This window comes from Mytilus californianus, unplaced genomic scaffold, assembly GCF_021869535.1.
Source record: "Mytilus californianus isolate M0D057914Y unplaced genomic scaffold, xbMytCali1.0.p SCAF_14, whole genome shotgun sequence".
Lineage (NCBI taxonomy): Eukaryota > Metazoa > Mollusca > Bivalvia > Mytilida > Mytilidae > Mytilus > Mytilus californianus.
Genome location: NW_026262626.1, coordinates 34,028,358 through 34,051,714, shown reverse-complemented (window position 1 = coordinate 34,051,714; position 23,357 = coordinate 34,028,358). Strand labels below are relative to the sequence as shown.

The following is a 23,357-nucleotide window of genomic DNA, read 5'->3' as shown; positions in this document are numbered from 1 at the left end:
TGTTAAAAAAATCCAATTCATGCAAAGGAGTTTTTGTTGTCCTAATCCATAAATTGTTGCGGCGTAATTTATCTATTTTTGTAATTTTAGGAAATTGTCTTTTGTTTCAAAAATAACAAAATTGCTTCTTACATATATCCTAGGTAATTGCATAAATTCCAAGAAAACTGTCCATGATGTTATTACACATTCACAGAACTCATTTTGATGCATGATGCAAACACAGAACAGATGTGACCCAAACTGGGACAACATATGTTTAAGAAAGTCAAAATGGGAAGGATGTAATATCAGAGATAACTTTATCTCTTTTCTTAAAGTAACTGATTCATTAACTTTTACTTATATTCTTACTAATCAATATGACTTTTACTGTATGCATCCAGACCATTTAGATGATGGTACCTGTACATGTGTATATGACAGTCTATTTGCTCACCTTGTTCACACTGGATCAGTTTCTGCCATTGTTTTCAATGACTATTTAACATTATCAATAGTGCCAGTTTGGTCTTTCAAATCTAAACTAGCAGGAATTTTTTAACAAACCAAACACAAATAAAAAAATAAAACTTGCTCATATAAACCAAATAAAACTGCTATCACATACCGGTATATACTGTAAATTTAAAAATTATCATGAGGTTTCAATTAATGCGAATAATGGAACTGGATGAGTATCGCAATAATAAAAACTCTCATTCTGATATCTGACATATATATATGTATGCAGATTTTTAACCGGATTTTTGAAGGAAATATCGGCTATTGATTTGGGGATGTACGGCAGGCTTGCGGCTGCCAAACAGTGTCCGTTCAATATCATGAATACGCCTTGATGAAATTTTTTCAAATTTATATATGTTGTTTCCTGTGACTAAATGAAGGTCAAGTTCAATTTTCACTATTTTGGCTTTTCTCGTTGTTGAGTTGTAGACCTTTCAGTAGCCAAAAGTGATATTTATTATATGATTGAGTTATTTCCCTTTGAACAGAAATGGTTAATTATATATATAAAGTTTGATTACACTAAGTGTATTTTGATAATTTTCACCTGTTATCAGATAACAAAGCATGTGGTTAATATCAATCACAGAATTATAATTGGAGTGACAGATTTATTTGAAAATTTTCTGTTTCCTTAGTGTTGATGATGATAAGCTCTGTAGGACAGTATAAATATAGTTAGAAATTTACTGTTCGTTATTTAAGACATTTCGATAATTACAGATAAGCTAATTTACAGTGATAATCATCCATATCAGATTGATAACCCCCATGCAAGATATCCAAAGTATAAATCACATCAAATATAAGTATGAAAAAAACAAGAATATTGAGTACAGAGTGAACTTAGATGAAAATCAAATCTGTGTTGAAAATACTAGGGTTGATGCTTTGAAGATTCTTATAAAAAGAAGTAAAATAACAAAAATAAGGAAAATTCAAAATGGAAAGTCCCTTATCAAATGGCAAAATCAAAAGCTCAAACACATCAAATGTATGGAAAACAACTGTCGTATTCCTGATTTGCTACAGGCATTTCCTTATGTAGAAACTGGTGAATTAAACCTGTATTTATAGCAAAATGCAGCAACTGCATGAAAAAAAAGTTGTTTAATGACTTTATTGAGTGGCTTGGGTTACAGGGTGTTGTGTTCTTGTCAACATACAAGGATAATTTGGAAGTAATATAGTTATAAGTTAGCCAACGTTTTGTTTTCAAATGTTATATAATCCTATTAAAACAGTGTAAGTGTTTTGAATGAATTCATTATTTTCAGTCTGTTTTTTATGTTTTTAGGTGACCGTAAACAATCAGAATTTCCTGGATTAACAAGGGGCTTAATAGCTGTATTGTTATACTTTGATGGTCAGAAAAGTATAGTGAATTCTTTAAGGACTTTATTACAGTGCAGAGAGGGACGTACATGGACAATGGAGCTTTCATCTGACCTCACAAATAAGATCACACAATACACAGACCAGTTGATTATCAAAGATAAACTTGTTAATAAGATTTTAGGTATGAAGGTGAAAAACTCTTGGACTGTTCTGAATGTTATAAGAATACACTTCACAGTTTTCTTTTAAATACTACTGATTTTCTACTGTGAGCTATTGCCATCACTTGGGTCTGTTGTTGTCCTTTGTTGTAAACTTTAAAAAAAAAATCTTCTCTGAAACTACTCAGCCATTTTATATAACTTACCTGATTGTTCTTAGGAAATCTAGTTTATACATGAATCCAGGGATTTGATCTAACAACAAACATGGACACTGTTTCTTTAAATAGAACATAGGATGGTAAACTGTATTTTTTGGCTTATATCTGAAAAAAAAAACCCCAACTAAAGCAGTTATAGCTAAACTGACAGTGGAAAAAATGGTCTGCAGGTCATGGTCTAATTTCAATTAAACTTTCATCAAAATCAGACAACCCATTTTTGAGTTATTGCCACTGAAATGTTTGTTTTTAGCAAATTTCATAGTTTTTGGCTGGGTTGGACAAAGTCCAAAACAGGCTTATGGTATGGTGATCTTGGGTGGGCGGGGAAAAGAGGGTACTTAATTTGTTTGGTAATCAACTCCTCCTAGTTTTCAACCAAGATCCCTGAAACAAGGAAGATCGAACATATGTTGGAGTTGTGCACCTGCCATAATGGGATTGTTTACAGATTTTTTTCCCATTTTTCCACAAGTGGGAACTTAAGTAATTTTTGTCTCACCTATGATGAAAGTCACAGTATGCGAGACATAGGGATTACTATCCTGCAGCGGCTGTGTAAGCTATTTGTATAAAGCTTTATATTTCAGAAGGTAGAATACCTGGATGCTTCATACCTTGTATGCATATACTTTATGTTACGAAGTTTCCATCTGTCATATGTCCATTGTCCTTGACCTCATTTTCATGGTTCAGCAACTGCTTGAAAAAAATTATAGTTTTTTTTGTCATGTGAATTTCTCACTTATAATGAGTAATAGGATAACTATACATTTGTATTTGGTATATGGGTTCCTTGAAGGGTCTACATATAAAAAGAAGATGTGGTATGATTACCAATGAGACAACTCTCCACAAGAGACCAAATGACACAGAAATTAACAACTATAGGTCACTGTACGGCCTTCAACAATGAGCAAAGCCCATACTGTATAGTCAGCTTTAAAAGGCCCCGTAATGACAAATGTAAAACAATTCAAACAAGAAAACTAACGGCCTAATTTATGTACAAAATAATGAATGAAAAACAAATATGTAACACAGCAACAAACGACAACCACTGAATTACAGGCTCCTGACTTTGGACAGGCACATACAGAATGTGGCGGGGTTAAACTAGTTTGAAGGTGCCAACCCTCCCTTAATCTGGGACAGTGGTGTAACAGTACAACATAAGAACAAACTATAAAAATCAGTTGAAAAGGCTTAAATCATCAAATGGATACAAATAGAAATACATCTAACAAAAATACAGAGTGGACGTGGACGGGTACTTTTACATCCCAACAATAAAAAGACACTAAGTACAGATCTGAGAGTACTCGCAGTTACTGACAGCTAGTTCAAAGCCAATAACAACTAATAAAAAAAAATCATGCATCTAAGACTAAATTATCAATCAGAGCACATCCAACCTCCAATGGATTTAGTGTAAAGACGTCATAAACAGTCGGAGAAAAACATGTCCGACAGATAGAGTCCAACTGACCTTGACCTCATTATATGGATCAGTGGTTAAGGTATGTGATTAGGTCCGTTTCTCAGATACTATAAGCAGTAGGTCAACTATATGTGGTGTAAGGAATGATTGTCAAAGGTTTATGTCAAGTCTGGCAGGTTTCATCTGACCTTGACCTAATTTTCTTGGTTCATTGGACAATGTTAAGTTACATGTTTTGGTCTGTTTTTCAAATACTATAAGCAGTAGGTCAACTATTTTTGGTGCATGGAATGATTGTAAGGTGTACATATCTGTCTGGCAGGTATTATCTGACCTTGACCTCATTTTCATGGTTCATTGGTCAATGTTTTTGTGTTTTGGTCTGTTTTTATATGACCGCAAAATTTTTTGCCGATGATATTGGTATCACATCGTCATCGTCGTCGTCAGTGTCGTCCGAAGACATTTGGTTTCCGGACAATAACTTTAGTAAATGTAAATAGAAATCTTTGAAATTTAAACACAAGGTTTATATTTACAAAAGGAAGGTTGGGATTGATTTTGGGGGTTATAGTCCTAACAGTTTAGGAAATAGGGGCCAAAAAGGGGCCCAAATAAGCAATTTTATAGTTTCCAGACAATAACTTGTGGAACGGTGTATGGATCTCTCTGAAATTATACCACAAGTTTCCATACCACAAAGGGATGGTTAGGATTGGCTTTGGGGGGTTATGGCTCAAACCGTTTAGGAATTAGGGACAAAAAAGGGGGAAAAACAAGGGTTTCCTGGTTAATGGACAATTAAAAAAAAAGTACAATGTTATGTTTGGATAACCTCCCTTACACTGCTTTTAAATTATGTATGAAGAAATGTTGTATTGTCTTGAGGTGGTTAGCTGTCAATTTATTTTTAGAAGTTACTATTTAAAAATGCTGATTTAGGAATATTAGTTTTAGCCATGATTATGTATGTCATTTTCTATTTTAAAACTTTTATGATGTATTTAAATGGGTAATTATGGTTGCAAACTCCATTTTTGAATTGAGATTATGACCATATCTTGAGGGAAAGAATTTTTTTTTTGGAAAAAGGGGGTGAGGAGGTGAAAAAAAATTGGGGGGGGGGGGGGGGGGGGGGTAAAAAAGAAATTTTGAGGGGGGGGACTATTTTTTCTCATTTCAGATTTCAGAAATTAAAAAGAAAATTTTTTTTTGGCAAATTCAAATCATATAACCAATACTAAGTTCTTTGACTACAGTTATTCTGTGTCAGAAACCTACTATGTGTCAAATATTTAATTACAATCCAAATTCAGACCTGTATCAAGCGCAAATATTGTGTCCATTTTTCCCCAACTATTCAGGGTTGGACCTCTGCAGGCGTATCCAGCTGCGCTCGCAGAAGCAGTTTATTTTAATTACCATAGCCAATAGGTCAACTATATTTGGTGTATGGAATAATTGTAAGGTGTACATGTCTGTCAGGATTTATCTGACCTTGACCTCATTGTCAGGGATCTTTAAAAAAGTTTATGTGATACTTGTAGTAGAACATTTATCTTTAAGACTTTCAACATAAAATCAATGGTCAGTTAATCAGGCGAGACATTTCAGCATGTACACTCTTGTTATATTTATGAAAGAGGGTACACGTTTTGTGTAATCAGCTTCTTACAGTTTTGAACCCAGATCCGGGAAACATCACAGGAAGATTGCACATATGTTGAAGATGTGAACATGCTTTTATGGGATTGTTTGATGATTTTTTTATCATTTTTCCAGACTTAGGAACTTCATAGTTGGTTTGTATAATGTCTGTGATTCATATAAATATTTCCATGACGGATAAAGGAAAATTTACAAAAATAAACAGTTTGACAAGGGATTTGGAAAGGAATATGATGTTTTTAATGAAATAAATTGATGAAAAATTAACTAAAGACAATTTTCCTCACATTCTAATGTAGTAACAAATTTATTTTGCAGAATATCAGTAATTTTTAGCTCAACTTTCCAAAGGAAATGTGAGCATTTGCCATCACTTAGCGTCTGTCGTCGTCCGTACTGTGTAAACTATTTCAAACATTTTCTCCTCTGAAACTACGGAACCAATTCCAACCTAACTTAAGCTGAATGATCCTAAGGGTATCTAGAATAAAGTTTTTGTTTAATATTCTGTTTCGTCAAAAACCATGGCCGCCATGGCTAAAAATAGAACATAGGGGTAAAATACAGTTTTTGGCTTACATCTCAAAAACTAAAGCATTTAGAGCAAATCTGACATGGGGTAAAAATGTTCATTAGGTCAAGTTCTATCAGCCCTGAAATTTTCGGATGAATCTAACAACCCATTGTTGGGTTGCTGCCACTAATATGGTAATTTTAAGAAAATTTTGCAGTTTTTATGCTGCCGCCGTAGCGGAGAGGGCAGTAAGTTTTACCCTTGTCCGTCTGTTCGTACGTCCCAAAATTGGTTTTTGTTCTCTAACTTTAGTTTGCCTCACCCAAATGTTATGAAACTTATACACAATGCTTATTACCACAAAACACAGATCAAGTTTGAATTTTGGTGGCGTCACTTTAACCGTTCTAGAGTTATGCCCCTTTATAAATGGAAAAATTGCAAAATTTTTAGTTTCCGTTCTCTAACTTAAGTTTGCCTCAACCAAATGTTATGAAACTTACACACAATGCTTATTACCACAAAATAAAGATCAAGTTTGAATTTTGGTGGGGTCACTTTAACCATTCTCTAGTTATGCCCCTTTATAAATGGAAAAAAATGCAAAATTTTTAGTTTCCGTTCTCTTAACTTAAGTTGCCTCAACCAAATGTTATGAAACTTATACACAATGCTTTGTTATGTCCCTTTATAATGTTGTATGCAAGCGGGGGGGGGGGGGGGGGGGCATCATCTGTGTCCATGGGGACACATTCTCCATTTATATTTTCCTTTGATCTTGTAAGAACTACAGTAAATATTATTTACTTGTTACATGTAAAATCATCTTCTGTGCTGAAGTACTTTTACCAAATTTCAAATTAAAAAAAAAAAATATGTTGTCACAGTAAATATACCATGCTTTTGTTTTAGATTTATTAACAGAGATGGATTGGAATAAACAGCTAAACAAATTACAATCTGCTCGAGCTGTTGGGCCTCCCAAGCATAAAAAACAGGTAAGAAGTTGATATGAAAAACAGAATCTAAAGATCTGACAAATACTATTTGATCAGTAGCTTTATGTTAGTGGATTCATCTCATGCAATTAAACCAGTTTTATGCCTCAACCGCTAGGCGAAGGGGCATTAAGTGTTACCATTGAATGTCTTTCAGTTCGTCCCATTTTCTTTTCTGCACTTTTAAACTTAGTTTTCCTCAGCCAAATTTAATGAAACTCATACACACTGCTAAGAACCACAAAACACAGAGTTTAGAATTTGGGCAGTGAGTCATTAACCATTATATAGTTGTGCCCTTTTTAACTTGGAAAATTTGGGTTAAGTGGAAAAGTGATGTCAGAAAAAATCTGATGCAAATCTGATCTCATTTTGTTATCTATTCTAATATGACGTCCTTCTTTCGCTTTGGAAACAAAGCCATGTTCTAATTACAATAATACATGGGCTACACGTGATTGATGTCACAATTGAAATTGCAACGTCAGTTGTATTTTGAACAACGCCGGAGGTTGAAATGGACAGTTTTGTTGGTGTTGCCCGCTAGAAAATTTAAATAAAATCATTCTAAAAGTAAGTTTACGTATATATTGTAATTTTTTTATCCTTCAGCTATTGATTTTTTATAATGTTTTTGGTTCATCAAATCAAAATGGTTGCCTTTTGAATGTGTATTATAGGTCTGCTTTGAAGTACAAAAGTTGTAAATATTCCTGTCAGAATCGAAATAATTCTATCATGCCATGCTTTATGCAATTTTAACATGGGTAGGCATTATATTTGTCAATATTTTACACCTCGCTAACGCTCAGTATAAAGATATTGACAAATATAATGCCTACCCATGTTAAAATGAGCATAAAGCATGGCATGAAAGAATTATTTCTCCTTATATAGAGTGAATTACTTTTCTGTTATGATTTTTGTCCCCTGCTGCAACATTGTTCAGGGGATATAGAAATACCAGGAGTCCTATCTTGTAAGAGCTTTCACATGTAGGATTTTAGCCAGATTTATATGAGATTTTTATCAAAGGGTTATATTATATCAACGTTTTCTTTGATGAGTTATAAAATCACTGCCAATCAACTATTTTTAAAGGAGTAATGCCCCTTTGGAATGAAAATTATAAAGAAAATTTCATGTCTTCATTTGTTGTAAGATATTTATGAAAAAGTTCAGATATACCAAAATTAAATATTTTGGAATTATTGCCCTTAAACAGTAAAAATATGTGCATGGGTTCTTTTATTGTATTTTTTATGCCCCCGCCGTAGCGGAGGGGGCATTAAGTTTTACCCTTGTCCGTCTGTATGTCCATCTGTCCGTCCGTCCGTCCGTCCCAAAGTTGGTTTCCGTTCTCTAACTTTAGTTTGCCTCAACCAAATGTTATGAAACTTATACACAATGCTTATTACCACTAAATACAGATCAAGTTTGAATTTTGGTGGCGTCACTTTTACTGTTCTAGAGTTATGCCCTTTACAAATGGAATAATTGTTAAATTTTTTTTTTTTTTTTCTAAATATTTTAAATTTGAGTTATCTTCCTTTGTCCATGATTATAGTTGAATCAACTACAATCAATGCTTTATACAATGCAATGTTTAATTTTGCCTTCCACTGATAAATTAAAGCAATTTTTACCCTTCATTTCCAAAAATATTTTAAAGTCTTCTTTGATAACTGGAGTTGTCTTTCTTTCTGCATAATGGTTGTTGAATCAACTACAACCAATGCTTTATACAATGCAATATTCAATTTTACTTCCTACTGATAAATTAAAGCAATCTTTACCATTCAGTGCTTACAAGCACTTTGATTACTGTTCTAGGGTTATGCCCCTTTACAAATGAAAAAATTGCTGAATTTTTCGTTTCCGTTCTCTAACTTGAGTTTGTCTTAACTAAATGTAATTTCTAAAAATATCAATGTCGTTATTCAAGTAATTCTTATTAAAATTGGAGTTATCTTCCTTTGTCCTTGATTATAGTTGAATCAACTACAATCAATGCTTTATACAATGCAATGTTTAATTTTGCCTTCCACTGATAAAACACAGATCAAATTGAATTTGGATAGTGTCACTTTAACCATTATTGTGTTATGCCCCTTTATAAATCGAAAGATTGCAAAATTTTTAGTTTCCATTCTCTAACTTTAGTTTGCCTCAACCAAATGTTATGAAACTTACACACAATCCTTATTACTACATAATACAGATTAAGTATGAAATTTGGTGGCATTACTTTTACCATTCTTGAGTTATGTCCCTTTATAAACATAAAAATTGCTGAATTTTTCGTTTCCATTCTCTAACTTTAGTTTGTCTCAACCAAATGTTATAAAACTTATACACAACCGTTCTAGAGTTATGCGTGTTTACAAATAGAAAAATTGCTGAATTTTTAGTTTCTGTTCTCTTCTTAAGTTAGCCTTAACCAAATGTTATGAGACTTACACACAATGCTTATTACCACAAAACTCAGATCAAGTTCAAATTTGGGTAGCGTCAATTTTACCGTTCTTCAGGTATATCCCTTTATATCTATATGATATGCAAGCGGGGGCATCATCTGTGTCCACATGTGGACACAATCCACATTTATTTTCATTTACTTTTGTGAGTCCTCTAATTGAAATTAAAGAAGAAAGGTGGGTGTTGTAAAGATTTAAAAAAATTAGTTTACCCAGCCACATATTTATGTGCCTGTCTCAAATCATGAACTTTCCTGGTCAGTGGTGGATTTTACTGATAAATAAACTTGAATTTTTTGCAGTCAACATTACACTTTAACACTGATAGTTTCTTTTGTGATATAGCAGAGAAGCCAAAATTGGATGTTTGATACATGTATTGTCTCATTGGCACTCATACCACATCTTCCTATATCTATATCCTATGAAGTTACAGATTATGAAGGAGGCACACCACTTATTATTGGTCCCATTGCTTTCTATGTTTAATTCTTCAATTTCAAGCATTCATAGCTCTTTTGTCTTAAGTTCAAATAAAGTGACAGTCATTTCATGTCACAGCACTAATTATATATATAATTTAGCTTGTATTTTACTGTAAAAATCAACATACCTTAAATTGCAGATAAGAGCATTCTGGTTCCCAAAACAGGTACTTCAGATCTGAGAAACAGGCAAAATATACCCCTCTCTTTAAATTTCATGATCTTTTTTTATTATTCTGAATTTGTAGTCAAAAGTGTTCTTCAATGATCACCAGTCATTCAACTTGCATTTGATACCAAAATTACCAAAATATTCTACATATTTTAAAAGTTACACACCTGCTTACCAGGTAGGTACTATTTTGTCTTTAATATGTACTACTTTCTGGTATGTGCTTTCTGACCGTGCCCCAATCTGTGGTGTTTCACCAGAACAAGTTTCATTATGGTTTTGTGAATATTGCAGAAGTTGTGGCCCTTGAAAATAGAAAATAGCTTTATACAAATTATATAATTTACATAGATCATTAAAAATGTTAAATTTGTGTGATACTTGTAGTAAACCTTTATCTTTAAATACTTTCAACATAAATTCAATTGATGAGTAAAGTAGGTAAGACATTTCATTCAATTGATGAGTAAAGCAGGCAAGACATTTCATTCAATTGATGAGTAAAGCAGGTAAGACATTTCATTCAATTGATGAGTAAAGCAGGTAAGACATTTCATTCAATTGATGAGTAAAGCAGGCAAGACATTTCATTCAATTGATGAGTAAAGCAGGCAAGACATTTCATTCAATTGATGAGTAAAGCAGGCAAGACATTTCATTCAATTGATGAGTAAAACAGGCAAGACATAACATTGTGGAGCTTAGAATAGCAGTAAGTGTTAGCTTCTTGTACAATTTAAGAAATTAATATTGATGACAACATATTTAAAGTACATGGAAACTGATATTTTATGAACCTTACATTGATTCTTCATCTGTTAATATTATTTATTACAGCTACAAGATATTTACAGTGAGATCAAACTTATTCTGGCAGATTGTTTATTTTGTTTGTCCTCACAACGTCCTTTAGAGAAAGAGGATACCCTACGTTTGATAGCCTCCCTAAAACAAAATGGAAGTTGTATTGCTGATGGGACATTGGATTTAGTTACTCTCTGCCTAATCATAACCTTGTTGTATTGTTTTGATGTCAGTGTTCTAGAAGATGACAATAATTCAGGTAAACACCTAGCTCATTATAAGATAACAAAAAGTTTCATTTCCAAATTATCTTATGGTTGGGTCAAACATGTCTATTTAGGTAGTATTTTGTGTTACAGTTTTAATGAATAGATAGATTTACATAAATATGATAAACAATATATCTGTGGAACAATAGATTGAAATTGCTTGGTTTAGTCTGTCTTCCAGTGGCTAGTATTAAAGGCATATCATGACAAGAATATATTAATCTGATGTGAATATGAATCCTGTTGTAGAGGAGACATGCTCAATCAGAATATTAACATGCTAGTTCACAGGTAGACATGTCACCCTAACCGTGCACATTATTCTAAATCAAACTCGTGAATCTATTATATACAATCTCTTGAAAACAAATATTATCATCAAAGATGTTTCATGAATAGTAAATTTCAATTGATAGGTAATCAACCAGGTAAAAGTAGGTCATCATTTTTTTCATGCTTCACTTTCATTAGCCTTAGATACTGTGATATTCATCCATGCTATAGTCATATAGGGATAAATAATTTTTCTATATTTTCTCCACTTTTTGAATAAAAATCAAATGAAAAGTAAATTTTGTTTAATATTATTAATAATGTCAAGGTATGAAGTTCTTCAATGTGAAGATGAAAAACCCAAGTGTGCCTGTCAAACAACAGAGCAATTGTGAAACAGCAAGTGTCACCCAAATTATTATGTAAAAATAAGAAAATTAGCCTTATGTGGAGTATATGGATCAAATATTTTGTTAAAAATATAAAATTCGGACGCCAAATATAATTTTGAATACAGACCATCAATCTTCACCTTATTCAATCTTTTCAATCTATTAAAAACTAATGGTTGACAAAGTAGACAAGGTCGACAGGTGGATATGATTGACAAGGTTGACATGGTTGACATGGAGTCTGGTACCTGTCCCCCTTTTAATTTTTTGAAAATTTTTCAACTTCACTTTCCACCACAGCCATTCAAGTTCATGCAGCATCAGCTTTCCAATTAACTCCTTGCTATGAATAACTGTATTTATAGCATTCTTCTTTCAGAAAAAATATTCAGCCAACTTGTTGGAGAAATCAGTTATTTAATTTCTATGTATTATTTAATTATTGGTAATAATGTGCTCCTGTTTCTTTTTTAAAACTATTTTGCATAAATGCATTATGTGCATTTCTCTCTGTTAGATATTTTAATTTCATAAACCACTAATAATTTTTTTTTGGAATAAAAATTGATCAATTCTAAATGTTAACCTGTTAACCATGTCAACTAGGTTATCATTAACCTATTAACCATGTCAACTAGGTTATCATTAACCTGTAGACCCTATTAACCTGTTAACCATGTCAACTAGGTTATCATTAACCTGTAGACCCTATTAACCTGTTCACCATGTCAACTAGGTTATCATTAACCTGTAGACCCTATTAACCTGTTTACTGTGTCAACTAGGTTTTCATTAAGCTGTAGACCCTGTCAACTTAAAAACAAGTTAAAGTTATCCATAATGCAATAAGAATCCTGTCATCCATGTCAATCTAACAACAAGTTGACAATATTTGTAATGCAATAAAAACTGAATCTCACCTTAAAGAACATCATCACTCCTTTATCCTTCAGAAGGAAGCTTCCTGAAATTTGTGTCAAGCTTCATGTGAGCATGTCATACAGTGTAATTGGTATTCATATCAATTACTCACTAGACTTTCTCTTTACGGAATACTTATTAAGTTATTATATTCTTACCAATACGGGCCATGTACAAAATTTTTGTCACATTTTTCTCAGGAACTATGAATCCAAGCTTCCTGAAATTTGGTATCAAGCTTTATGTGAGCATGCTATACTGTGTGATGGCTCATCAACTTCCCTTTACCAAATACTTACTGTTGAATATTTTAAGTGAGCAATAGTTAACAGAGCCATCTTGTTATGTTAAAAATACATATCTGTTGTTGATATGATATGTTTTGTTGTTCTAAAATGGATTTTTATCCATTTTGTTGTGCTTGCTTACATGTTCTCATAGCAGGGACCAAATTTGATAGTGGTGTGTACTTACAGATTACATTAGAAGATTACCACTTATTACTGATGGAACATATATAGCTGATGTCCACAAAGAGTTAACAAATGACCAGACATGGTCCATTCCTGGTCTTCAAGGTGTTGCTCAACTTTCATGGGGATTGACTTTGAGACAGTTATCACAATACCAAACACCAGCAGGTAAACCATGAAATATTAGGAAGTAGCTCTCACCATTTAATCTGTCTGTATAATACCAGATCTTGTTTCAAAAACACAGACTTTTAACTTTTATTTATTGCAACATAAGTACAAGGTCAAATTTACACATAAAGAACATGTTTTTCATTATTGCTGTTCATTGCATAAAAAAGAGATGATTAAAGCTTTAAGAAATTGTTAAGAGTGGCTTTATCTTAGCTAGAATTGAATATTTAGATGATACTAACATACCATAAGATAAATGAAGAACTTTATCAAATTTTGAATGTAGTTGAATGTTGAAAAATCATACAGTTAGTTAAACTATCTACACATAATTGGTATGCAATAGTAGAGTTGGACTAATCTGGGTTTTTTTTAAAGGTGTAAATGAATATTGTGAAGAAGATGAAATAGTCATTTCAATGGCAACAGATAATAATGTTTTCCACTTTCTTGATAATGCAGTGGTGGCTGTTGAAAACTTCCATCATGAGGTAAATTTGAAAAATTATATATTATTGATGTTCCTTCTTCTAGTGGTGAAACGATTCACTGAAAAATCATTGAACCACACAATATTTTTGTAGGGTTGGATTTTTTATTCATTTTATCTGTATTTCGGTGTTTTAATCATTTTCTATTGGCCAATCAAAACCTGTGTTACCAATTGTCGCAAACTTTTCCATAGAGGTGTTTACCACTACAGATTTTCCATTTTTTACACAGATTTTGAATGCAAAATACAGACCACAGATTTTATTCACGTCAATATAATTTCCAGTTCATTTCAGAATTATTTTTTTCCCCCACCTTAGTGCTTGAATGAGCAGTGAAAGAGATCACATATATTTGGCCTTTTTAACTTCGACCATCACTGATGAGTCCTTTTGTAGACGAAACTCACGACTGGCGTACAGAATTTTTAACTGGTATCTATGATGAGTTTATTGACTTTTACAAAATATCTTTTTGTATATTTTATGTTATTAAATTTTTTTTTGAGAGAGCATATTTACAGGTATCTATAAAACTTCTAAAAACAAGACATTCTTCAAAATTACGTTTTTCCTGTAGACAATTTTGATTGATTAAAGTAATTTCAGGAAAATTCCTTAAAATTTGAGATGTTTTATGAAACCAAATTAATTGTCAGTATATAAGTGGTCCTTATGAAGCTGCAGACGGTTGTATGAAAGTGGCATTAGCCTAATGGGTCATTAAGTCCTCATTAAGCCTTTATGATGCATTAGGCTAATGAAGACTTAATGACTCATTAGACTAATGACACGTTCGTACAACCAGCTGCTGGTGTGTTACTCTCAAGAACAAAATATGAAATCTTATTATATTATAAGTTGCATGCCACAGAGTCACATTTCACATGAAAATTGGACTTGCAATTTCTCTATACCACCTTTACCATGAGTACAAATAGTTTCAATAATGAGTATAAGAATAATTGAAGGCATCCAGGAAACAAAATATGAAGATATGAAAGATAAAATAAATGTATTCAATAAAGCAAACTTGAGTGTTAAAATTTATATTGCAATTGGTCTGTGCAATATGATTAAAACTTTGTATTAAATATGAAGAAAAAATTATTTACACTCCCAAGTTATAAATAATATAGTCAAGCCTTAAAAGGTTATTTCAAATGGTAGCTGTATACACTTTTCTATTTACACCAAAAATCCAACAGCGATTTTATTGTGCAAGAATCTGCACAATTACATATTTTCAATAAAGGTGTTTTAGCATCATCATTACCTTATTCTATTCACAGTCAATTATTTCAAATCAAAAGCAAAACAAATCCAACAACAATTTTTTGGTGACCAGTCAGTGATCTCAGGTTCACATATTGCTTTTCTTTTTTCAAAGAAAGTAACTTGTTTTTTTAAATTAATCAATTAATTTTAATCCAATCTTTTATATTGTTAATATGACCTTCTTATCCATGGATTAGGTATGTGAAAAACATGTTTAATGTCATAATTTTTTTGCAAAAGATAATGAAATATTCCATGGTGATTTATATGTAATTGCCATCCTCCCAAAAAACGGGAGAAAATTAAAAAACTTTTTAATCTGTGTGTACTAAACTCACATTTCTATATTAAAAATCCATATTAACACCTGTAACAGTGAACCCTAGAGGCTAAAATGCACTCAGGTGAAGATAACAAAAATAGATTTAAAGAATGCCCTCTTTTACCATGAATTTAACCACTCTTTCATGAGGTATTGTCAGAGAATAATACACATATTGTATGTAATAACACAGGCCTAATGGGAGAAATGTTTGCTAGAATTAAAAGGTCAGAAAACCTTCATATATTGTCATCATAGTATCAGTTATATATTTTCATATTCTCATATTAGATTTATAACAATGTAAAACATTTATCCAAATTATAAAAAGTCTAAAATAAACAATTTACAGGGCATAGGGTTGATAATATGTAGCTTCGTTTGGTGTGTATTTTAGTCTAGACGCCATCTAATTAACTATCGGGATGACCAGGAAAACAACCGCACGGTCACATAACATGATATAAACATAAACATAAATATAAATAGATATATGGACTTCGTGCAAATAGATTTGTTTATGTCTGTATGATTTCAATTTCAAGGTTAAAAAGTAAGTTGATTTTCGATTTAACCTGTATAAGAATGATTTGTTTTTTGGATCGAATCAGTCAATCAAATAATTTACCTTTGTTTCATTTTCAATGTTGACATTTTTTTCTTTTAATCGCCTAACACGCATCAATCATGCATAATCCATCTCTAGCTAAGGGGTTAAATTGAAGTTCACATGAATACGGATTCAATGAGGTCGAATTATTCACTTGCAAGTGAATAATTCATCATTGATGTTTCTTAGCTTATTTTGACAAAATTGAACCATATTGGCTGGTAATAGCGAATTATTATTTCACTATTTCACTTTCATTAACGATTGAACAAAAAAATATCATAATTTAAATGTCGTATATATCTCGAAGCTAGTGCCCCTTTAAAAGATGGTTTAATATTAGCTTTGCAAAACAGTCATTGACATGCTTTAAATGTTGTTAAAAATTGATAAGGGAACAAGACTTTAAATGACATTAATTCCACTCCTGAAATAGTCATTCTAATAATGAAATTGATAATTTTCAATTTTCTCCTTTAGGGCACTGCCTAGTGGCGGGTCGCCCTATAGTGATCAGTCTGTCCGTCCTTCCGTCTGTAACAAATTGTGTCCTCTCTATTATATCTAGAGAACCGTTATGATTTCAAAGTTTATACTTGACATGTATATTAACCAACACCAGAGGGTGTGTCACAATGTATATAAAACTTCCTAGGTCAAAGGTCAAGGTCAAAAACTTTGGTTTCAGTTGACAACCCCATTTCCTACCACACGTTATTTACAGCGGGGCCCACAGAGATGGCTCCCATCTCAATGATGTCTAGTTAGTGTTCATATATATAGATAAAACTTGGTGAATACATATTTTATGTGATTATGAACATATTAAGATGAAAAGTCAAGAGTTTTCCCAAATAATTTTTATACATCCACAAAGAAATTTTGCGGTCGTATATTGGTACGATGTTGGCGTCGTCGTCCTCGTCAGCGTCGTCGTCATCGTTCAAAGACACATTGGTTTTCGCACTCTAACTTTAGTTTAAGTGAATGGATCTCTATGAAATTTAACCATAAAGTTCAATACCACAAAAGGAAGGTTAGGATCGATTTTGGGGGTTATGGTACCAACAGTTAAGGAATTAGGGGCCAAAAAGGGGCCAAAAACAAGCATTTTTGTAACTTCCAGACATAACTTGTGTGTTAGTGTATAGATCTCTCTGACATTGTACCACAAGGTTCCATATCACAAGGGGAATGCTGGGATTGATTTTGGGGGTAATTGCCTCAAAATTTTAGGAATTAGGGGCCAAAAATGGGGCAAAAACAAGCATTTTTCTAGTTTCATGACAAAACTTGTGTGTAAGTGTATGGATCTTTATGAAATTGTACTGCAAGGTACCATACCACAAAGGGAAGGCTGGGATTGAGTTTGGGGGGTGATGAATCATAAGGGGTTCAAAAAATTTGGGGGGGGGGGGGATTTTTTTTTCCTTTTTTTCTAATTTTTTCTTTAAAATTTTCCATTTTAAATTGGTTATTTCTGATTTTTATATAAAAGCAAATAATAATGATATGTTTTGAATAGGTAAATTAAAAATTTTTAAGTTCTTAGACCACATTCATTCTGTGTCAGAAACCTATGCTGTGTCAAATATTTAATCACAATCCAAATTCAGTGCTGTATCAAGCTTGAATGTTGTGTCCATACTTGCCCCAACTGTTCAGGGTTTGACCTCTGCGGTCGTATCAAGCTGCGCCCAAAGGAGCATTTTATTATTACATGTACGTGTAAAATTACAATTTAATCTCAATTATTATGTGTAATAGGATAACAATATTTGGTATATGGGTCCCTTGCAATGTCTACATGTCCTTCAGACAGTGTTCACCTGACCTTGACCTCATTTCATAGATCAGTGATCAAGGTTAAAGTTACATTATTAGGATTGTTTCTCAGATACTATAAAAAGTAGGTCAACTACATGTGGTGTGTAGAATTATTGTAAAGGGTACATGTCAGTCTGGCAGGTTTCATCTGACCTTGGCCTCATGTTCATGGTTTATTGGTCAATGATAAGATTTTATGTTTTTGATGTACTAATAGCAATAGGTCAGCTATATCTGGTGAAATAATTGTAAGGTATACATTTCTGTCTGACAGGATTACCTGACCTTGACCTCATCGTCATGGATCTTTAAAAATGTTAAGTTTATTTGATACTTGTAGTGAAACCTTTATCTTGAAGATTTTCAACATAAAATCAATGATCAGTAAAGCAAGTGAGACTTTTCAGCATGTGCACTCTTGTTTAGAAGTACTTATAATTAGTGAACTTATGTTAAATTCTGTTTCTTTTCAGGAATTTTATCTAAGGAAAATACATGGACTAATTACAGACTTTATTTTCTTTATGCCACTTAAGGTAAAAAAATCTTTTAAGTTAGTAATTGTTGATAGATTATGAAGTAAATGTCGTCAAGTTTACATTTTCCAGTCACTAATGTTTAGAGGTATCTAAAATGGATTTGTAACCTCACTTAACAAAAGTACAAAATTGAAACTGAATTCTTTAATCAGTTCTTTTTTTTGTCCTCTTTGAAAATTAGAGCCTTGATTTGTTCCTTTTAGAAAAGTTAGATTGGAATGTAATCATAATCCTCCACTTTATTCCCCATATGACATTCCCCATATGACATCAGACCACAATTGTTAAGACTGCATTTGTAAAATAAGGACACATTTAAAAAAATCCCACTGTTCAATCTTACATCAGAAAAATGTTTAATGCCAGAGGAATCCACCACTGCTTTCTCTCATTACTATTTATTTATATTATTTTAATACAATTCTATATGGTTCAAACTAACCACCAAAATTTAACAACAAAAATTAGCTCCAAGAGACAATTTATGACTTCTGTTTTCAAAATGTAAGTTTTGGGTCTCATAACATTTAATTGAAGCTCTGTCTTCTACTGAAATAAACAGAAAAAAATACCTTTTAGACAAAATGCATGGTCTAATGGAAAAATTCCAAAATTTTTAGTTTCCGTTCTCTAACTTAAGTTTTTCTCTACCAAATGTTATGAAACTTATACACAATGCTTATTACCACAAAACACAGATCATGTTTGAATTTTGGTGGGGTCACTTTAACCATTCTCGAGTTATGCCCCTTTATAAATGGAAAAAAAAATGCAAAATGTTTAGTTTCCGTTCTCTAACTTAAGTTGCCTCAACCAAATGTTATGAAACTTATACACAATGCTCATTACCACAAAACACAGATCAAGTTGAATTTTGGTGGCGTCACTTTAACCATTATCGAGTTATGCCCCTTTATAAATCGAAAAATTGCAAAAAATTTTCGTTTCCGTTCTGTAACTTAAGTTTGCCCCAACCAAACATTATGAAACCTATACACAATACTTATTACCACAAAACTCAGATCTAGTAAAAATTTGGGTAGCGTCACTTTTATTGTTTTTGAGTTATGTCCCTTTATTATGTTGAATGCAAGTAGGGGCATCCCATGGACACATTTTCCATTTATTTTTGTTATATAGAAATTCAAATGTTTCTTCCAGTGAGATGAGATTTTATCTACTGGTACTTATTGATTGAAAGATAACCCATAACCACATATTGACAATATTTCATTTAAGGTAAAAGAATTAAGAAATAGAAGTGATGAAGTAGCCAGGTTATCTGCATCTCAGACTTTAGTGGAAGAATCTGATGTTGTATCAGCAAGCCATGGATTTGAGTATCTTCTATTTTTGGTAAAACATAAATAATGATTGTAATGTCAGAAATGGTAGTAGCATTCACAACTAAATATATTTATAATACTTATGTGTCCTTTTTTAGGGGCATGGAGTTCAAAATCTTACCCCAAAAAATAGCCATAACTGAAATTAATGTAGCATCATTCTCCATGAAATTCAAAATTTCTTCATAAAAATGAGTACATTTATGTAATTTATACAATATTGTTTTAATAAATTATGAAGGGACAGAGTATATTTTGTGACTATTAACATAAAATAAATCATGAATAGTAAAGAAGGCAGACATTTCAGCATGTACACTCTTGTTTATTACCTGCAACCCTATAAAATTCAGTAAATTTCCCACAGCTTTCAACCTAGATTCCTGAAATTTCACAGGAAGATTGCACATAAGGTCCAATATCCCAAATTAGCCTCAAACTGAAGAACTCAACTACAAATAGAAATAAAAAAACCTGTATGAAATGATATTGGGTATGATGCTATTTTAAGTATTTGACTGAGCTTTGTGCTTTTTCAAAGAGCAGAAGACTGTACAATAAAGATGTAAAAACTTTAGAGTTATTAAATGTTTGTAAAGAACTGAATTTGCAGAGAATTTAACTGTGTGAAAATAGGGACTTTTTACTTGCTGTAGCCATATCACATGGGGCCTTTTAAGGTTTCCCAAGTTGTGAAAAATTTAATTCCACTTCAAACCCAAAAATTTAACCACATCTGTGAAAATGTCTCAGTTTTGAAAAGAGCCATCATACATCACCAAGTTTAGGATATTAACAGAAGAATGTAAGAAAAGGCTACCATTGTGGCCTACCTTATATGAATTGCGCATCTTGACCTATGTTGAAGTTGTGCACTTGCTATTATGGAATTGTTTGAGGAACATTTTCTCATTTATCCAGCAAAATTTATGAAAGAGGGTACAATTTTTGTGTTATCAACTCCCCCTACAGTTTTCAGGGATCTGGAGTCAGTTTCACAAAAAAAAATTGCGACTAAGATTGATCGTAAGTATACTGAATTGTTCATGACTTACAATCAATCTTAGTCATAAGTTTTTTTGTGAAACTAACTCCAGATCCCTGAAACTTCACAGAAGATTGCGCATATTGAAGTGCACCTGCTGTTATGGAATTATTTGAGGATTTATTTTTTTCATTTATCCAGACTTTGGAACTTAGTTGTTTTTCAGCAAAATTTATGAAAGAGGGTACAAGTTTTCATTTTCAACTTCTACAGTTTTCAACCAAGATCCAAAAGACTTCACAGAAAAAATTGTACACATGTTGAAGTGTGCACCTGCTATAATGGAATGTTTTCGAAGAATTTTTCACATTGTTCTGGACTTCGGAACTTTGGGAGCAAAATTTACAACCTTCATGTAAATGCAAATACATTGTAAACATTCTACATTGATCAGTCACAAATATTGCAACCTGGCCATTTGAGACTTGGAACATTTTGATCATTGATATGGACAAAATAGACCTGTCAAAAGAAAAATCAGATAGGTGAAGTTAAAGTAGATGACTAGACAATTGTTTCATGGATTGTTTGAAGAAATGTTTGTCCATTTGGATATCAAAAAGACCAAACTATTTTCAACATACTCAATTAAACTGATCATGAGTAAACTGTATTGCATGTTGCAAAATATTTCTGTTTCTTTCTGGCTGGTTGTAGTAGCATGAATGCCTCAAGTTTGTGAGTGTGTTTGATCCCAAGCTAAGTTAAACCAAATTTGCACTTGTTGCTACTCAGAAAAGCACAGGGCACTTCGGGAAAAGAGGATAGACTAGTTAGTTCAGAGTCCAGATAGGAATCAGAGATTGCTCAGGTCGTAAAAAAATTATTGCCAGTTAAACTACCAGCATCAATTTTTTTGTCTTCCGTTTCAAAATATTTGTGCCAAGTTCATTGTATTCCCTTTTTTGAGACTTGAATCACGGTCACCTTTAGATATGCCTTCATATGAAGTTAATCCATGCATTTTAGATATCAATTTTTTTTTAAATGGTTTCCTTGCTCTTATGCTTTACCATTGGAAAAATTAATGTCTTTCTTACTTTAATAGCAACATGATTGTTTATTTACCATTTGTATAAAAGTTATGGACTTTGGCCATTTTTTTGCTTTTCGCGCCACAATGACACCATGTTTGCCTATCGAAATCCAGTTCAATGCCTATTCCTTAATTTTCAGAAACACAACAGCTTGAAATACACTTTATATTGTAATCTATGTTCCTGTTGTATAACTCTATACTGTACACACAATTTTATTCCTCGTTTACACAGCATGGGTGCAAACTTGTGAATTATTTTGAATAGCAATATTAAAAAAAAGAGAAATAAAATTGAGAATGGAAATGGGGAATGTGTCAAAGAGACAACAACCCGACCAAAGAGCAGAGAACAGCTATATATCACTTAAATAGCAAAATTGAAAAAAAAAGGGAAACCCTATATATCTCTTGAATAGCAATATTAGCAAAAAAGAGAAAGGCTATATATCTCTTGAACATGCTTCTTTAAACATATTTAAAGTTGTTATATATAAAATTAGGACTGTAGTTTACACAAAACAAGAATATGTGTATGCTTTATTGGTCAGTATTTTTTTATTCACAGATAGGACACATATATGGAAAAGATCCTCTTGGAATGAACTTATCAGTTGAATACTGGTTCCCCCAAGAAACGAATATGCATGAATCTGTTTATCATTACAGATCTCCTCAGAAACAGGTAATCAAAATGCTTTAAGAATTTTGAAATAATATTGAAAAAAATGAAATACTAGAAATAATAAGTTATGAAAAAGCTATGTTAATTTTATTGTCTAATGTGTACAATAATATGATATGATTACTGTAAATTTAGAAATAAATATCTGCATTTATTATTGTTAATCCTTGATCTCTGGCAAAAATGCGAAATCTAGATTTAAATGTGATTGCAAAAAATTTAAGAAGGAAAATCACTACTGAAATTATGAGGGCGAGTTTTTATTACTGTTAACCTGATACTGTTACATTTTTGGCATTAACAAAAACATCACAAATGTTTTTGAATTTACAGGACTTTATTGTCCCAGAGCATCCTTTGTTTGATATATATATGGTAATTGTCTCAGTCCTTCTGTCCATCTAAAATACATCAGTTCTTAGACACCAAATACAGAAATACTTCATACTTTGTAGGATTATTTGTCGTCATATTCTCTTCACTGTGCTGTATTATCTGTTTGATTTGACAATATTTACAGGAGTAATGGGACTTTGACCATTTCTTTTAAGTATTGTAACAATGACACCTTGTGAACGCAACTCCACTGAAACCATTTGACAGAAAGCACCCCATCATGTTTAACCCTGACACAATCTGTATGTGCCTGTCCCAAGTCAGGTGCCTATAATCCAGTCGTTGTTGATTGTTGTTGTATATCAACCATTCTGCTTAAGTTAGTTTGATAGGGACTACTTGTGATAGATCATTGATATTTAATTTAAAGTTGCACCCTAGGACATGGTCCAGTGACTTTGAATTAATTAGCAATTTTCAATGTAAAATGCTAAAGTTAGATAGATAGGAACTGCCTAAAACAGACAACGATATATTCTATAAAGTTACATTAC

The 23,357-nt window shown here is 32.3% G+C and overlaps 1 protein-coding gene across 2 annotated transcripts in view; it reads left to right on the top strand.

Moving 5' to 3' along the window:
* Positions 1 to 23,357, top strand: part of LOC127724640 (nuclear pore complex protein Nup205-like) — a 263,442-nt gene that overhangs the window by 35,842 nt on the left and 204,243 nt on the right. For both annotated transcript variants that reach the window (XM_052231664.1, XM_052231663.1), the window contains exons 4-11: positions 1,805 to 2,026; positions 6,763 to 6,848; positions 10,820 to 11,045; positions 13,118 to 13,282; positions 13,667 to 13,779; positions 18,290 to 18,352; positions 19,595 to 19,711; positions 22,351 to 22,467. In XM_052231664.1, coding sequence (XP_052087624.1) covers positions 1,805 to 2,026; positions 6,763 to 6,848; positions 10,820 to 11,045; positions 13,118 to 13,282; positions 13,667 to 13,779; positions 18,290 to 18,352; positions 19,595 to 19,711; positions 22,351 to 22,467 — 1,109 coding nt within the window. The remainder of the gene's footprint in view (positions 1 to 1,804; positions 2,027 to 6,762; positions 6,849 to 10,819; positions 11,046 to 13,117; positions 13,283 to 13,666; positions 13,780 to 18,289; positions 18,353 to 19,594; positions 19,712 to 22,350; positions 22,468 to 23,357) is intronic.